A 19,032-nucleotide genomic window follows, 5' to 3' on the forward strand; every position below is an offset into this window, starting at 1 on the left:
CTGTTTTTAGTGGCGTTACACCAAGAGATGACTGAGCCATAATTGGTATGCTAATTTTTTATTTGCTTGAGGGTAAATAGTTACAGAGTTACAGTTATGTCAGAGGCTATCCTTATTTTTAACATATTTTAGAAATTAAATACATCATTTAATTAACAACTTTTTTTTTTTTTTTTTTTGCCATTTCTTTCAGCCAAAAGGACTGGCCCCATCTTGGGAACCACAGGAGAACATACAAATGACTGTGTGATAAAGGAAGGTCCGCAAAGAGCCAAAAAAAAAAATATTGTGCCCACAAAGTTATTTTGCACTGAATTGAGTGAACATGAATAAAAAGTATTTGTTTATAATTCTGTGTTTCATTATTTATTCAGTGGGTCTGGATGTTGGCAAGGACCTCATACTATACTAAATTTATGAACATCAAATCATACTCTGATTCACTGTATTGTAATGGAAAAGAAACAGGAAAGATTATTTTTGGGATAATGTTTATGTGATGTGTTGAGGCTGTGATGAAGGTGAAGGATGCATACACCACCTTATCCACTGCACCACAGATTCACTGTAGGGCTACACATTGCACTTATATATATTAGAAAATCCATCATCCAAAAGTCAAATTGTTATATTGTGCAGTTTGCCATTTCACAACCTTCCACCCAGAAAACTACAGTTTGCATTGTAGCTGATCAGTTGGTTAGTCTTACATCAACAAATGTTTGGTTTGGTTTTCATGAAATGTGAACGGTCCTGCCAATGTAAAAAAAAAAAAAAAAAAAAAAAAAAAACTGGTTTAAACATGCTGTTTTTCTCACTACATAGTCTTTCTGTTTTGGACAATAAACACGTTTCATAGAAGCTACTGTCTAAGTAACCTTTAAAAGCCTTGCAGTGCTCCAGGTATAGCCAGATTTGGTGTTAAGAATAACCTTACTGTTAACACTAACACATATTATTATATCTGTAAGCTATGTTTTTGTAAAAAAACAAAACAAAAAAACGATATGTTCATGTTAAGGCTATCACTTTTAATATATATTTATTTGATAGCATAAAGGTACGGAAGTGCATTGTATTGTGGGCGGAGTTTGCGCGTTCCACTCCTGTTTTGGCTCAAATATCTGATATAAACAAACATATTTACTTTTTGCTAACATAGATCATCTAGATGCAGTGTATTTACTAGTTTGGCTGTACTAGATATTTGATATATTCAGTAGAAATATCTTTTTACAACCCTACTTTGAAAACCAGAAGAACTACAAACTGTAGTGCTGATTTGTATCAAGCTACATGGCGTGGCTATAGGGAATTGTAGTTTTTGAAACATTAGTGTTTTTCTTGCAATTGGAGGTTGAGATATAACCACTGATAAAGCCCATTCAATCGAGCGACAACATTCAAAGTGGTTGTTTTTGAAGTGCTTTAGCCCCTCCAAACCACCTGAATGGTCATAAATAGCCAGGATTATATTATGCTGTAGCCTTAATACCCCTCTGTTTATAAAGTTTCCTACATGTATTTCTGAAGATGACACCATTATGAACTTTGTAGGTGACAGTCTCCACATCTTATTTGTGGCTTATTCATACCATGGGATGAGTTGATAATCAGATGGTCTTACACTTTGCATGGCTTCAGATCACTGAGCTTCTTAAAATAATACACCATCTTGGGTTGTTGCTAAAAGATATATTACGTAAATCATTACTAATATTGTATTTAGAGCATTTCAAAGTAATCTGACCCAACCCTGCTAACCGATCCTCGGTATAACGTGGTTAACTATATGATTTATATAGATTTAGACAAGCCTCTATAATGGTTCTACAGTCAGTATTGAAGCATGTTACACTGCCAGTGTCTAACTGTGTACAGTATGTAAGTTAATCAGTATGTACGTACATCTATCTTAATATGGAACCTGGTGTGACTGTGACTTCTAATGTTCCAAAAGTACTTTAGGTTCTCTCTCAGTTCTTTCTTCTCATAAGGTTTGACGTGTGATGAGCCAAAGTCAACTCAATAGTCTGATGATCAATCAAATTTATATTTCTGTTTGCATACACATATATACAGGTATCAGCAAGTATTTACAGACATTATCATTTGCATACAATATTACAATGAGTATTATGAATATTACAATTTCACTACATAAAAGAGAGTAGAAAATGGATAACAATAGATGCTATGCATTTGACAGAGCAGAATAAACAAAAATGGGCTCACGTCTGAGAGAAAGCGTACAACATGGAGAACTGTGCAAACTATCAATACCAAAATTGAAGATAGAAGGTTTTTGCAAAACAGAAACAATACTAAAATCTGGCTATGGCTACTGATAATTACAGCAGTGTAAAACAGCATTTATGACAAACCAAGTGCGTGCGTGCATAGTTCTATAGTCAGTTTCAACTTCAATAAATTCAATCATTCCATTTAAATTCAGTTGTCTGCTGGAACAAATCTCATCACTTTCACATCTAACTTTTTTTTTAAACCCAGGATCTTTGGTCAAGAATTCAGAAACGTACATCTAAGTACAAGTCAAAGCAAAAGCGATTAGGCTACAACTGTGACTTGAGTCCCAAGTCAAATGACTTGAGTCCCCACCTCTGCATCATTATTATCCTCATCCTCAGAGCTGATGTCACGTTGCCAGTCCATTTCTCCATCCATTTCCCTTCCTCCTCTACCACCAGCCTAGGGGTTGGTTCGAGAATGCCTCTGTACGTGCATGCTACAGTCTGCTGTTTGAGTCGGAGGTCTTGCAGTCTTCTCTTAAGTAGACTGATGAGGCCCTTGGAACCCTCCTCTATGAATCCATTCGGATAGCCTATAAGTTCACACATGAAGAGTAATGAAGAGTAATGGAATTACCGTCAATACAAAAGAATCAATACAAAAGAGAAAAGCTCAGAAGAAATCACTGGAAAATGAAGCTTCTGCTATGACATCCACTCTTGGATTGTGTGTGTGTAACGGAGGACATAGTGAGTCGCGCTGACGACTGGTAGTGAACGCGGTGTTTAGTGTCATTGTTAGTGCGCTCGACTGGCTGGCAGGGGGATCGGGGTTCGAGACTGAATCGGAGCAGGGCTGTTAGGATTGGAGCCTGAGTTTTGGAGGCGGAGCATTGAAGAGAGGGGTGTGTTTGTTTGGGTTGATTTCAATGTCCAACAGCGTTTTTGAAATAACACTTAAGCCCCCTTTAATCAGAGAGAGCTTATAAATGTTATGACCATTCTCAAATTGGAAAAAATAATCATTATTGGATAAAATAATCTTTGAAGGGAATTTATCCTTAGTTCTTGAGCCAATACAAGCATGATTGCTTTTAATTGAAAATAGTTTGACCTATTAATTTTAAAGTGCATAAAGCCAGATAGTTTGATTTACACTTACTTCCTGTTTGTGTGCACACTGAAATGGTGGCCATCAGCTACTGAGTCCTTAAGGTACTGAGAGTGCTGCATCATATCCTTCACAAGTGTTCTGTTCCTGTAGCCTGGGAAAACCCAGACTACTTCCGGCGAATTTTAATTCTCTCTCCAGGATAGTCTGGAGAAGAGCCCATTCAAACTCATTACTGTGCCGCTGAAATCGCGGCACCAATCGGAAACGTTTGGGGAGGGATTTACATGCAACGCATTCTCATCCTAGGGCGTCATAATACTGACGCTTTTGAAATTTCTTCAATATCCGACGCAAAGGGCACCCTTTAGCGTCAATATGTGACGCCGGTTGCCGCCGTGGAACATCACTCGTTCGAATCATAGACAGTATATAAACGAATCAGCTATCGCGTCTGTTTTGAGCGATTTAAACTTACCGTTTTCGTTAAAACCGGAGCAAAGAACAACACTCGAAGCATACGTCATCTCCTTCATCGATCTGATTGGTTTTAAGACTATCAAATTGCGCCAAGAGGAATTTGAGCTACGTCGGTTGGTGACGCCCCTTTGGTAATGATTTGTCTACATAGCTTCCCCAGACCCTATACTCAGTTTCAACTGAGAAGGGTCTGGTTTTAACCAGGCTACTGTTCCTGCCAAGGCCAGATCATGCTCTCTGCGGCTTTGTTGGAGAGTTTCTGCACAACTGAGTTTGTGTCCACAAGGTCACCATCAGGTTGTTGGCTGTATCTCTGGATCTCTTCTAGCAAGCGTTTCTTTTCTTGGGCAGTCTTCTGACTAATCCTCAGACGCCTTTTGTTGCGATCTGTAATAAGAGCAAAAACAAAGGTATTACAAGAGCTGCCTTAACTTACATCTGCATTACTTACATTTACTAATACATACCATTCTGTCTATAAAGGTAGTGCTTCTTCTGACAAATGTTCAAAAAGAGTGCTTCGATGGAGATCTGTAAACCACGCGCATCAACAGGACTGGCTGCTGCATTTCCTAAAGGAAAAAGAAACTAATATGTTTCAAACACACTTAAGTTATGTTACTTGCACATAATAAAGCAGCTACAGACAGACTTTAGGACAATATTTAATTTGGACAGCTATCTATCTTGTATCTTGTATGTTTTCTCTAAACGTATTGGACCTCCACTGACTGCAACAATTAGGGACCAAGCAACAAAGAGGCATAGGCATCTACTCTGTGTGATATCTTTATCATCATTTTGCTGTAGTCTGAGTTAATGGCAGTCCATTGTCCACTGTCTTTCCTTATGAAAGTAATTTATGAGGAATTATGTCCCCTATATCCACACATCAAATTTGGTGACCCCATGAGCTTTATTCTAGCTCCACCAATAGGCTGAACTTCCAATGATGAAAAAAGTGTATCCTCTAAACTGACAGAAGTAACATGTGAAAGTAAAAATGTTCATATCTGCTCATTGGAAACAGAAAATAGATCTGTAGAAAACAACTGAGATACTTGCACCAAGAATATGAACCAACAAGTGCCTTTTGAAAATATCAGATTTACAAACTGAGCATTCATGAATGCTGCAAACATGGAGCCCTGGATATTGGGTCATACTGGCACATTGTGCTTGGCCTCTCATTTACTAACTCAAATGATATTGTTGTTGCACCAATCATTCTATTTTCATTGCTAAAAAGTTTAATTTCTTTAAGTCAAAATACTAACTGAAGACTTATGACTTGACCATCAAATAGTGCCCATCCCCACACCATAATTTAACATTAAGCTTACAGCTACATGATTTACGACCAAATTATACCATTGTCCTTACCGCTACTTGCCCACTGCTTGACATCAACAACCCTTAGTTTTAGCATGTCATCACTGCAATGCAACTGGTCCTGCATTGTCTTCAGGCTTTCTGTCACATCTGAGGTCTTTTCTACTGTCTGCAAAACAAGGGATCAACCCATACCTAATTCAGGGTCTGGTTGTCATTGATGAATAGATGCTTCTGCCTATCAGTCCATGTGTGGAAATGTACTATCTATTTCTTAGCCAATCAGAATCACTCAACCTGAAGTAATGAAGTAGTTTAGACCTTCGTAAGGAGTATAATTATGATGTAAAACTGTCTCTACAGGGAGTGGCCTACGAACACACCTAGTGAGTCTTGAAGCTGACTTCTGCTGATGAAACTGCAAACTATCTTCAGTAAAAATTCTCTTCAATTAATTATAATTCTGACTCTTGTCTTAGATTGACTGCACTTCTGACTCTGGGTCTTAATTAATCATATCTGGTCCTTGGGTCTTTAACTGTAAATTCTCTAACAAACTACATATACATAGCTGAGGACCTGCACTCCTACAATGTCTACATGGGGGTAACAGTGTGATGCCTTTTGGGTGGACTTTTAGGCTCAAATTTGACTGTTTAATATAGTTAATCATTTTTCAATACATTAACATACCTTTTTGAATCTGGAAGACAAGGCAATGTGGAGGCCATTCTCTTTACGCTGATTCCACCCAATAGCATGGACAATAAGCATATCAGTTCTTACTTTAAAGAACAATAGAAAAACACAATAAATTGAAACAATAAAATGTTAATGTGTACATTTGCAGGCTAGCAGGGGGCAAAGAACCTTACAAACCTGACTTGGCCACATCTGGAGAGAAAACTGTTGACTTGCTCCACTTCTTCACCAAGAGTGGTTCCAGCACCTTCCTGGTTCCTTGCATTCCACAGAATCTACAGGAAGCAGTGGACTTGTTAAACAGTATGGATGTAACGTTGCTGAGGAAGACAGGTGAAGACGAGGATCTAAACGCAGGGTATTTTAATAAAGTAATAAGAAACATGGAACACAAAACTCAAAGGAACAAAACCAGGGAATCACAGAGGCAACCATTACATGTACAACAACTGACCAAGTAACAAGTGAAATACAAGGGCTATAAATACACAGGGACCAACAAGCTAAACAAGATAACAAGGGGGTGTGGCTAATTAGAAACACCTGGGAAGACTAATAAACTAGAAAACTACAAAGGACTACAAAACATGGCACAGAACAGGAAATAACAAGTCCACACAAGACAAGGGGAACACAAGACAGGAATCATGACAGAGCCCCCCCTTTAAAGAGCGGATTCCAGACGCTCCACACACAAAAATAAATAAAAGTCAAGGAGGGTGGTGGAGCAGAGGTGGAACGGGGAGGGATGGAGGGCCAGGTCCGTGGAATGGAAGAGGACCTGGAGACTGCGCCAAGATGGGAGGCCAGGGCGGAGCAGGCAGTGCAGGCGACCAGGGCGGAGCAGGCGGTTCAGGAGGCCAGGGCGGAACAGGCGGTGCAGGCGACCAGGGTGGAGCAGTTGGTTCAGGCGGCCAGGGCGGAGACGACCCTTCAGGCGGCCAGGGCGGAGACGACCCTTCAGGCGGCCAGGGCGGAGACGACCCTTCAGGCGGCCAGGGCGGAGACGACCGTTCAGGCGGCCAGGGCGGAGACGATCCTTCAGGCGGCCAGGGCGGAGACGATCCTTCAGGCGGCCAGGGCGGAGACGACCCATCAGGCGGCCAGGGAGGAGACGACCCTTCAGGCGGCCAGGGAGGAGACGACCGTTCAGGCGGACAGGGCGGAGACGACCCTTCAGGCGGCCAGGGAGGAGACGACCCCTCAGGCGGCCAGGGCGGAGACGACCCCTCAGGCGGCCAGGGCGGAGACGACCCTTCAGGCGGCCAGGGAGAAGACGACCCTTCAGGCGGCCAGGGAGGAGACGATCCTTCAGGCGGCCAGGGCGGAGACGACCCTTCAGGCGGCCAGGGCGGAGACGACCCTTCAGGCGGCCAGGGCGGAGACGACCCTTCAGGCGGCCAGGGCGGAGACGACCCTTCAGGCGGCCAGGGCGGAGACGACCCTTCAGGCGGCCAGGGCGGAGACGACCCTTCAGGCGGCCAGGGCGGAGACGACCCTTCAGGCGGCCAGGGAGGCGACCATGGCACAGGAACAGACACCGGCTCAGGAACGGACACCGGCTCAGGCACAGGAACAGACACTGGCTCAGGCACAGGAACAGACACCGGCTCAGGAACAGACACCGGCTCAGGCACAGGAACAGACACCGGCTCGGCGGCGGCCATCTTGTCCGAAGACACTGGCTCGGCAGCGGCCATCTTGTCCGGAGACACTGGCTCGGCGGGCGTGACGTGAACAGTCTCTGGATCGGCAGACGTGACGTGAACAGTCCTTGGATCTGCAGACGTGTCGTGAACAGTCCTTGGATCTGCAGACGTGACCTGAACAGTCTCTGGATCGGCAGACGTGACGTGGACAGTCTCTGGATCGGCAGACGTGACGTGGACAGTCTCTGGATCGGCAGACGTGACGTGGACAGTCTCTGGATCGGCAGACGTGACGTGGACAGTCTCTGGATCGGCAGACGTGACGTGAACAGTCTCTGGATCGGCAGACGTGACGTGAACAGTCTCTGGATCGGCAGACGTGACGTGAACAGTCTCTGGATCGGTGGTCTCGGCGGAACGAGATTCTGGCATGGGGGCCTGGGGAATTGAGAGCGCTGAGACCAGTGAAAATCTCGGGAGATCGGCTGCTCGGGCAGATGTCAGTGGCAGATCAGCCAGCTTGGACACCAGTCCTCTCCACCCTCGGACGGGTCCAGTGGACGCAATTGTGCTGGCTGATGGTGCGATCTGCGGTTGACCACGCTCCACGGCCGACGGAGCTTCGGCTGTATAGCTCCCCCCCAAAAAAAGTCTTAAAGGTGAATCCTCCTCCACTTCGCCCACAGTGAAGGGAGATCCACACAACTGCAGAGCCAGATTTATATATTGGGCCAGGGTCCAGCCAGGATATTCCTCCAGCATCATTTGGGCAATGTTCTCATCCAGCCCGCTCCAAAAAAGGTCCATAAGCTGGGATTCATCTAATGGTGCTAGATGACAGCAAGTCAAAAACTTCTCCACATACCCCTCAATAGACTGACCGTCCTGAAAAATGGAGCAAAGCACTTTCAAAGGATCCTCTTTACCTCCTGCTAGATCCATATTTTGGTCAGTTGTTCTGTAACGTTGCTGAGGAAGACAGGTGAAGACGAGGATCTAAACGCAGGGTATTTTAATAAAGTAATAAGAAACATGGAACACAAAACTCAAAGGAACAAAACCAGGGAATCACAGAGGCAACCATTACATGTACAACAACTGACCAAGTAACAAGTGAAATACAAGGGCTATAAATACACAGGGACCAACAAGCTAAACAAGATAACAAGGGGGTGTGGCTAATTAGAAACACCTGGGAAGACTAATAAACTAGAAAACTACAAAGGACTACAAAACATGGCACAGAACAGGAAATAACAAGTCCACACAAGACAAGGGGAACACAAGACAGGAATCATGACAATGGACAGCAGGGTGATCAAGATCGATGCATATCCCGAGGTCACCAGCTTTAGAGGACAGCACACAGGGGCTCATGTACAACTCAAAACACACTCCTGGGTTGCTGCTGTTTGGGTCACAATGTCATTCATTGTGGCACTTTACGTTAATTGTTGGCTACATCATACTCTGAAATGTAAAAGTCAAGTCACCTTGCATTTTGTATTGTGGGCTTTGGCATGCATCATGGACAAACAATGTCTCATTTTCTGAAGAGGTTGAAGATGAATCAGAGCTTCTGACACCTTCTCCAGGTATGGCACATAACGGCAGGTCAAATCCATGGCCAAAAATGTAGCACTCTGGAACTCCTTTTGGAGAAACATTGGATATGCAAAGATTTCTCCTCTATACATATTCAGACCTATTGGAAAATAGAAATAAGTAGAGAGCACATTTCACAATGAAGAATAGGCTTCAGATCATCATCATCATCATACAAATATTTTTAATTGCAATTTATCAAGACCAATACCAACCTTTGAGGAGGAATCCATGCCTGCACACAGCAATTTCTACACCTTCTTCATCCAACTTGTTGGCCTGCTTCGATGTCTCTCTTGCTGCTGTCCAGTGGGATTCCCCACACATCGCTTTTCCTGCCGTCTACCAAAGTATATTGTTTCAACATGTCAGTAGTTCATTCAAGGACATTAATAGCAGGGCTGTACGCTCAAACACACCAACAATTACAGTCAAGATTTTGTCTTTGATTGCCTTACCCATCTTTAATCTGTAACTAGTACCTGGATTAGAATCTAGCTGCATTTTTTTCATCCAACTCTACAACTTCACTCTTTGTGAAATTCGACAGCATCGCTAAGCTCAGCACCCTGCCATTGCCATCTCAACACATAATTAGTTATAAAATAAGCCTGAGATACCTATTTCTCAGCCTGACTGACAGCCCCCCTGGACTTCCTCAACAAAATTGGACACCTCAGAGTCTTGGGCTAAAAACACTCCATCAAAGAACCCTGGCTCTTGACTCCTACAATAAAATGTATTTTGGATAACAACTGTAATAACAACAATAACAATAATAATAATAGTATTTATATGGCACTTTTTTAAAGGTTACAAAGTCTAACATAGATATTACATTCTAACATAGAAATTACATTCAACAGCTACAGCATCAACAGCTTAAATTTTAAATAACAAAATGAGAACTATATTCTTATGATAATGTTAATAGCAAGTAAATTCATTAACTAAGGCTATGTTTACACGGAAACGATCTGAAGTGAAAACGCATATGGTGACGCAAAAGTGTGTGAAATTCGATGTAGTATGCAGCACTCCAGGCGGCTAGGTGGCAATGTGAAGCACTGCCACACAACAACACCAAGTCCGCGCGCCTGCGTACAACCTTCCTTCTACTTCTCTCCCTAGTAGACTTTTTTGCGTTTTTTCCCTTTAGACGGGAACGCGACGGTGGATCGTTTTTAAGATTTCCACTCTGGAGGGTGGTTTCACTTTTTTGCGTTTTTAGGCCCCCAAAACGCAGTCGCCGTCTAAACTAAAGGCACATCTGATCAAATATTTGTACGTTTTCACCCGCGAGCGTTCTCGTGTAAACAGGGCCTAAATTGGCTGTTTTTAATGTGCACACAAAACTCACTGGTTTGTTTTCTGGAACCTGTAGAGTTTTCTGTTGCCATCCACTGAAACAGCCACCATTTCAGGGCTACAGGCTGGACAAACAAATGGCTCCTTTCCCAGAAGTTGGTCCACTTCAGAGTTGCAGTATACGTATTGCAGAAAGCTCCCCTGAAAAGCATCTGCATTCACTTTGCCAGCCTGAAATAAATTATAGTACAGCTTTCAATGACAATAAACTACTAGATCACCCATTTATGTATTGTCAGTGTACCCATTTCAAATCCAACAAGGATGCAAATGACAATGCTGTCTAGTATGGTCTTCAGTAACCTGAAATATTACAGCCACTTGTGGACCATGAACTACATATGTGGGTATATTTGAATTTACGCCCTGCTTAGACTCAACCACCATTTTTGCAATACTGTACAGCCTTACAGCTACTTACATCTGTTTTCATTTGAAGCATACCTTATTATGAAAAGTGTTTTTAAAGTAGAGTTTTTCTACTTACCAGGATCTTGGTACACTGTAAAAAATTATCGTAATTTTAATGGTAAAAGACTGTAAAAATGCTACAGTGAAAAACTGTTAATTGGTTAACAGAAAGTTTCCGTACTATATACGGTAAATAACTGTGATAGAACTAATGGTACATTTAATGTAATTTTACTGTAAAATACCGTTTTTGACAGTCCCACAGTTCCCTGTGTGACACTTCACATTTGATGTATTTTTGTTGAAATAACTATGTTTCTTCATAGTTTTCTTCGTTTTTTTTTAATCAGTTATGTACATTAGGGTTTTATGTTACATTTAATGTTGTTAAATTAATGTTTATTGCATTTTTAAAATTTCATGTGTGTTACCGTGATGGTGTTTGTGTGAATGACACTGTGCAGCTTCTATATATTAGTATATTAGTAAAAAACTGCAGTTTTTTTACCATAAAAATCACGGTTTAATTTTTTACAGTGTAGCTAGTACATGGTGAAGATGTGATGGAGGAACTAGCACATGGAGAAGTACCAACTGTTTGGAAGTAAAAATAACAAACCACATTAGAATTCTTATCTATCTATCTATCTATCTATCTATCTATCTATCTATCTATCTATCTATCTATCTATCTATCTATCTATCTATCTCTTCAAACCTTTTCTATCTATCTATCTATCTATCTATCTATCTATCTATCTATCTATCTATCTATCTATCTAATTTTTCTTTCTTTCGTTCTACCTAATCTTTTCTTTCTTTCTTTTTCTTTCTTTCTTTCTTTCTTTCTTTCTTTCTTTCTTTCTTTCTTTCTTTCTTTCTTTCTTTATACCTAATCTTTCTTTCTATCTTTCTTTCTTACTAATCAATTTTTCTTTCTTTCTAACTAATCAGTCTTTCTTTCTTTCATTCTAACTAATCTATTTTTCTTTCTTTTGAACTAATCCATTTTTCTTTCTTTCTAACTAATCCATCTTTCTTTCTTTCTAACTAACTAATCCACCATTCTTTCTTCCATTCTTTCTTTCTACATAACCCTTTCTTTCTTTCTTTCTACCTAATCTTTTTCTTTCTTTCTACCTAATCTTTTTCTTTCTTTCTTTCTACCTAATCTTTTTTTTTCTTTCTTTCTTACTAATCTTTCTTTCTTTTTTCTTTCTTTCTTTCTAACTAATCTTTCTTTCTTGCTTTCTAACTAATCTGTCTTTCTTTCTTTCATTCATTCTTGCTTTCTAACTAATCTTTCTTTCTAATCTATCTTTCTAACTAATCTTTCTTTTTAACTTATCTTTCTTTCTTTCTAACTAATCTATCTATCTTTCTTTTTCTTTCTAACTAATATTTTTTCTTTCTTACTATTCTTTCTTTCTAACTAATTTATCAATCAAAATTTAAACTACTTTAAACTTCAAACTACTTCAAACTTCTAACTACTTTAAACTTCTAACTACTTTTAACTTCTTCAAACTCTCTGGTCCGGCTTTCTCAAGCCAACTTAAAGTTTGTCTCAACAAACTTTGTTTTCTAGTTTCAAACTGCAACAGGTCTGTTTAACATTCAGTAGAAGCCGATATCGGCCCACTGTTCACCAACTAATTTAAACGCATTCGTTGCCATTTTGACACATGACCCCATGTAACGTGATGCAGAAACACTGAAATAATTAAAATAATACAGTTAACACCGTGATCTTATTACAAAAAAGGACTGTTGCCCTTCCTTACCCGTTTGAAGATGTGGGCTACGTGCATCAGGTGAACTGGGCGAACGAGCCTCGCTGGTGATGTTGAAGGTGATGCGTGGTATTTGGACGCATCTGCTCTCCACCAAAGTTAATGGGAAGGATTGGCGTATGAAAATTGCGCACAAAATTTGACTTTGGCGTATGCATAACACGTAATTTGAAAGTGTAAAGTCATGTTATTTATATGCAGATTGATGAGAACGGGTTGGCATTTTTGCAAGTATACTAATATCAATGTACCAGTAGTAAACTTGTAAGTGTACTATTTCAATACTGCTTGGGACTAAATAGGCCCAATTTTAGTATATAAGTGTATTGTAAGAGTAACAGTATTCAAATTCAAGTGCATATAGTTCACAACTACGTTTCTGATTTGTACTGAATCTGTACTAGGCTACAAGTAAACTTATAAGTACTAGTAGTTTACTATTTTAATACATGTAGAATTTTTTTGTTTTGTTTATGAAAGTACACTTTGAAGTATACTCTCAGTAAACTACTAGTTTAGTATTAAGTATACTTGTAAGTTTTATTTAAGTGAACATAACATCATACTGATTGTTTACTATTTATATATTATTTTTGCACTTTAAGTATACTATATGTTCCAATTTAGGTATTAATTTTTTATACTTGAAATATACTTTTTTTTTCTAGCCTCATGCATCCTTTTTTATCATATTTTTTTTATTTTGATAAATTTCAGTAAAAAAAGCAACATTTTAACCAAATATCTAGATGAAGTAGACCGAGTCCATTAACGCCCCCAAAGCTTCACAGTCGTTTCCTCTTCATGGGTTCAATACTTCATTTGGTAACGGGAGGCAGTTTTGATTTATATGCAGTTTAATAGTTGATGATCCCGTTGTCTAAAAAAAGGAGCTTTCAGTAAAATTAGCAGTAGATGCTAGCAAAAGATCCACTGGTGCACAGTGGTTGGATTTGTGATTTGCAGTACAGTTTTTCTCTCTCAAATATTGAAAGCACAAACACACACACACACACATTGTTTTTATTACACACAAACCACACTCTGACATCCATACCAACACACCTACACAATTATAGCTGCATAATTTATCCAACTGGCTTTAAAGCAAGTATTTGCTTTATAGGCCAAACCTGAGAAAACAGCACCATCTGGTAAAAATAGTAAAAATGTAAATTTTGAAGCCTTACAGAATGAAAGCCTATTAACAAAGACTGCATCCTTTTATAGTTGAATGGCCCTGGGATTAAAAATTGCAATTTTAATGGATTTCAATGGAGAAATGTTTGTCCTCAAAGTGGAACTATTTTGTGTACCTAGAGTAAAATAGATTAATTAAAGGAAATGGGGGTGAAATGGTAACGTTCCAAAAATACACATACACCTGTGGCCAAATTTATGCAGCTGGCATTAACAAAGGCAAAATGATCAAAAAAGCAAAAACTGAAAGAGACAAAAATGTCCATATGGTCACATATAGTGTGTTTCTGAGAAGTAGAACTGAAAGAATAGCACGCTTGAATGAACTTTGTGTTGTAAGAAAGTCCACATGACCGAAACTGCAGACAGCACTGTTCAGTTCACTTCCTTCTTTAGAAAAATCATTTAGTTAATTTTTTATGGCATTTAGCGTATGATTGAACTTGTTTGAACTGTTCTTGATACGGTTCCTGCGTCTCTACTTAACAAGCTTAAGTGAACCCCCTCTAGACCACATAATGAAAGCTGTGGACCTTTTACAGACCTCAAGGGAACCCCTGATGCATTCCTCAAGTTCTGCACAACGCTAGATTGACATCCTGGCTGTCTATCTGGTTATATTACACATGCTAGCGAACCAGTCAACCCTGCAGTCTTGCTTGAGTTGCCAGCTTGAATTTGTTGAGGAGTCTGTGTTACCATGTGCACTCCTATGAACAGTGTGTCATGGGAAGTGAGATGTAAGGCTTTCCAATCCTCCTTTTTTTTTTTGAGTATTAATATGCTTTCCAATTAGATAAATGACAGCTGAGAATAGCAGGAGTTCTTCCTTTTGAGAGTTTTCAAAGCAGAGCAGTCGAGCGTATCAGAACATGTGTCGTCAGGAAAATATGAACATTTTTCATTCATGTGATTGTTCTGGGTGTTCTCAAAGAGTTTGAGCTATTAGGATGATCTCAAGTTCACATTAATACTAGCGATATAAATTATGAATTCTCTGTAAACAGAAATGGTCAGGGTTTGTCGCTTTGGCACAGACTCCATGGACCACTAAATCAATCGAAAGCACTATAAAAAATTAATGAGAACTTGAAGTGTTTGAACCACTGTGCCCACAAAATCTTTGGAATATCAACCATTTTATAGCTTGTTTCTTGTCAAGATGTGATTTTAATGTCATAAATGTGAGGATATCCGTCAAGTTTGAATTAAACCATGATAAAAAAATAACCAAGATTCAGTTTCAAGATGTCTTCAAAGAAAATGCATGTCAAATACAAGGTTCGAGTCAGATTCAAATGAATGTTTATTCAATATTTATGAATACTCATTATTTATGAATAATTAACAACCGTTTGGGAAATATACTTGCATGCCTTTTCATGTTGCAGTATGGATGGGGGTTTTTTATGCACACAAAAATGTATAAAAGGTAAATGTCCATTTTAGAAGAGATTTTCAATTAAAACATGTTAAATTATCAGGAACCAAATATGTAAAATCTCCTCTTATAGTTATTTACCATCTAATATCTTGTGTAAAATTGCTCCTGAGTAGGTGGATATGAGAAATTACACAAACATATGCACCCATTAATTGGGCTAATTGCAAATAATTTTCTGTTGATGAAGATCTCTCGCACGTTTGGTTTTGATAACGGCGTACACATCGTCCATGATAATCAGTTGTGTTTCATCTCCCTGGAATCTGGAAGGACATTGTGGAAGGAGGCCATTCTTTGGAATATTTACAACAAATGTCAGCCATCAGTCGTCGCTGACATTTGATGAAAAAATTTAATCAATGTGAGCTTGTCATTGGGTTACAAAGGGTTCATATTGTGTGAATGATCCTCTGAGGCAGCAAGTCATTTAGCCAGAAGTAACAAATGGCCACATGAGGCCATTATGTTGGATCTAAAGCTTGTTTACTGTGTTTGAACAGATACAGGGGTATGAGGGTTACGCCGTTGTTGCCGTGGTCAAAAATAGCATTGGGGTCTGGTCCTTGTCAGCTTTTTCAAGAGCCATTTATAGCAGTGTTCCTATCATTAAAGCAAGTCCTTCTCAGCTTCTACACGTCAAAACAGATCAACACATTGATTTTTCCATTCGGACATCTCCTGGAAATCATAGCCATTACTGGTCAGAGAAATTGTGCAGTGTTGCTCCTTAAAGGAGATGGTCTTAAGTGCTGGGCTAGGAGCATCTTCCCTCACAAGTTATACTTTGGCAAACATCCACAAGAATATCGGCTCCAGAATGGAATAGAATTGGATTTGTTGAGCAGAAAAGTAATCCTGCATTGCTCGGTTCTACTGCAGGTTATTCACCTCCTAATGACTCCATCTCCTAAGGTCAATAGCAAATAAGAGCGTCCATGATAAAGAAATCTAGCTGAAATGTAATAGATAGATTGATGTTTTAATGGTATTTTTTAAATGTACATTCCTTTAAAGAAATAATGATAAAAGATTATTGCAAACTTATGGAAGCGTGTTTCCGCCACAGAATAAAAAATAAAAGAAGGTAATTGCGACTTTTTTTCTCACAATTGCGAGTTTACAAAACATGTCAATTACGTGATATAAAGTCGCAATTTCCTACAATTAAGTCAGAATTGTGAGATATAAACTCGCAATTCAGACTTTTTTTCTCAGAATTGCATGTTTATACCACACAATTCTTACTTTATAACACGCAATTGTGAGATATAAAGTCAGAACTGCATGATATAAAGTCGCAATTGCGTGTTATAAAGTCACAATTGTGAGATATAAACTGTCAATTATGAGATAAAAAGTCGCAATTATCTTTAAAAAAAAACAAGCTTCCATACAAATTACTTAATCAGTTTTTCTTTTCAAGAATTCCGTTCCTTTAACAAAGCTGTTATTCTTCATTTTGATATCAGGACAGTTGCACATTATCACCTCTTTTCACTTTTAGGGCCACCACAAAAATGTTTTAATTAATGTATCTATCTATCAATTGCATTTGAATTAATTTTTGAATAAATTATTATATCCAGAGAAAAAGAAAGCCACTGACTCCAATTTAGTATTCAATGATTTATATTTATGTTGTTCCCATTTGCTGTGAGAGTGAAAATGACTGAGTTAATGAGGAAAGTGGGTTTAGCTAAATTGACTGAAATTCTTCAGGACGTTCTTGCATGGTCAGGTATCCTTGCGAGGGAAAAGCGCTCTACCTGATCCGAACTGCAGGATATTTCCATTAAAAAGGTACATTTACTCACACAGCATGTCTTGTTACTTTATTTATTGAAACACCACTCTGCGTGATTCAACAGTGGTTGCTTTTCAGCGAGTACAAAGGACAGTTTTTAGCGCTGTTTTGTACATGCCCCAACAGCGATCACAAATTCCTCGCACGTTTCCTCATGAAAAGAGCCAACACCTCAAAAGCATGGATGTCAGCAAGGCATAATGTGGCCTAAGGTATTAACTTGCTTCAAAATATCTGTCAAAAATATTTTTAGACCCGATGATATCGACTGCACTCAGTAATGGAGCAAGATGGTTATTTCTGAATAATTCGCAATGTCAACATTTTCATGAATAAAGAACTGAATTTGCTTTGTCTGAATGTCTAAAAATGACCACGCAAAATCAGTGAGAGTTTCACTTCTTCAATCTCGCTGCCGTGATATTGGCTTTCAGCGAAGTTGGGACATTCATCATACTCTGGTACTCGCTATATTTCTGGAAACGCGTCTCTGGGTCCGGGCTTTTGGCGAGCCACTCCATCATGGTGGACATCAGAGTTCTTTTCCCAGGTTCACTTTTCACACGTTTAGAGCAGCACAGGTTTTCAATACTGATCAGTCACAGCCTCTTTGCTGTTCATTCATCACTCGCCCCCAGTTATTTTTATTTTTTTCTCTTGGTTTCTCTCTCTCTCTCTCTGGTAAATCAGTGGGACAAAGTGCTGTGGATGAAGTGCGCTAATCTTTCTCTGTGATTGCACAGGGCGCGGCGGAATGAAAGCTGCTTCTGTTGGTTATATTCTCTCGCCCTTGGCCACGACTTTGATTCCTATTAATTGAGGGAGATAAATGCTTAACAAGAGATGAGGATTTAATGGATGCATTGCAATGGAATTGCACGTTGTTGTGCAAATTAACTTCTGTCTAGCAAGAAAGTAATTCTTAGATGTTTTTAGGGTCTAAAGCAATGAGGTCCTGGAAATCTCCCGATACTCAGGACAATTTGCACTTTTTAAGTGTTACCTTGTCATATTTGAGTGTAGAAATGTGTGCATAGTCCATATGACTTCACAAATTATCTGTTTTAAGTGATATTTAGTCTTTAGCACTTCTTATTTTTGTTACTATATTTATAAAGATGAAGTGACATGAAACCTTAAGAGCATGCAAGTAAATTATTCCATTCTTACTCTAGAGTAAAGTTCCGTCTTTTATCTTTAAAAAAGTTACTGTTTTCTCGGTCAAAGTCGTATTTACTGGAGGTGAACCCAAGTAGACTAGTAGAACTGGAAAGTTGCTCATTTGTGCCACAATAATTGTTATATTGTGAAACTTATTTTTACAACAGGTTCGAGTCACCTGTAATTGATGCACAAACTCAGCATCTAGCACTTACCGTAGTCACTCGAATATGTGGTTAATTAAAATTAGAATGACAAATGAGTAATGAAAATGATAAATAAACCCTTCAAATGTTGCCAGCGTCAATTTAATTGGATTACTCTTTGCTAATGTGTTGTGAAGCCCCCCCACTAATTATATATTTTGACCCAGAGCAACACCATCCACTTTATCATTAACGCATTAGTCTTCGGTTCCATCTGGGGACTGAGTCTAGGATTTTTCAAGCCTCATTTTAATTTAATGAGTACATAATGGTGATTTGAATGTTGATATTTCTCCATAATGCTTTGAAATTTGCATGAATTATGCAAATTTTGACAACGAAGACATTTTTAATTTTGCAAATGAAGGGTGCAACTGTCTGTAAAAGTCAATTAGAAGTGAATTATTAGCAGTAATGTTTATTTTATCAGATTTAAAGTCTCATGTCAGATTTCCTTTTTAGTTCTATACTGATGGAAATTTCATGGGGGTCACTGAGGTAGTATTTCTTAAGAGAA

General features: G+C 39.2%; 1 protein-coding gene across 4 annotated transcripts; it reads right to left on the reverse strand.

The window, feature by feature from the left end:
• Positions 1–1,897: 1,897 nt before the first annotated feature.
• Positions 1,898–18,998, reverse strand: LOC311084998 (uncharacterized protein). 4 transcript variants are annotated; one of them, XR_014606696.1, is made up of 8 exons: positions 9,344–18,998; positions 9,017–9,228; positions 6,052–6,149; positions 5,866–5,957; positions 5,224–5,341; positions 4,308–4,412; positions 3,839–4,227; positions 1,900–2,842 (listed from the first exon to the last, which is right to left on the reverse strand). XR_014606696.1 is itself a non-coding variant. In XM_084117372.1 (7 exons), the coding sequence occupies exons 2-7, from the start codon at positions 9,043–9,045 to the stop codon at positions 4,046–4,048; spliced, it is 624 nt and encodes a 207-aa protein (XP_083973498.1). In that variant the 5' UTR covers positions 9,046–9,228; positions 9,344–18,998; the 3' UTR covers positions 1,899–4,045. The 4 variants fall into 4 exon arrangements, 2 of the variants coding, with proteins under 2 accessions (XP_083973497.1, XP_083973498.1); XM_084117372.1 differs by having other exon boundaries at positions 1,899–4,227; XR_014606695.1 differs by lacking the exons at positions 9,017–9,228; positions 9,344–18,998 and having other exon boundaries at positions 1,899–2,842; positions 6,052–6,938.
• Between the last annotated feature and the right edge of the window lie 34 nt (positions 18,999–19,032).

Source organism: Abramis brama, assembly GCF_963993115.1.
Source record: "Abramis brama genome assembly, chromosome: 6".
NCBI classification, from domain to species: Eukaryota; Metazoa; Chordata; class Actinopteri; order Cypriniformes; family Leuciscidae; genus Abramis; species Abramis brama.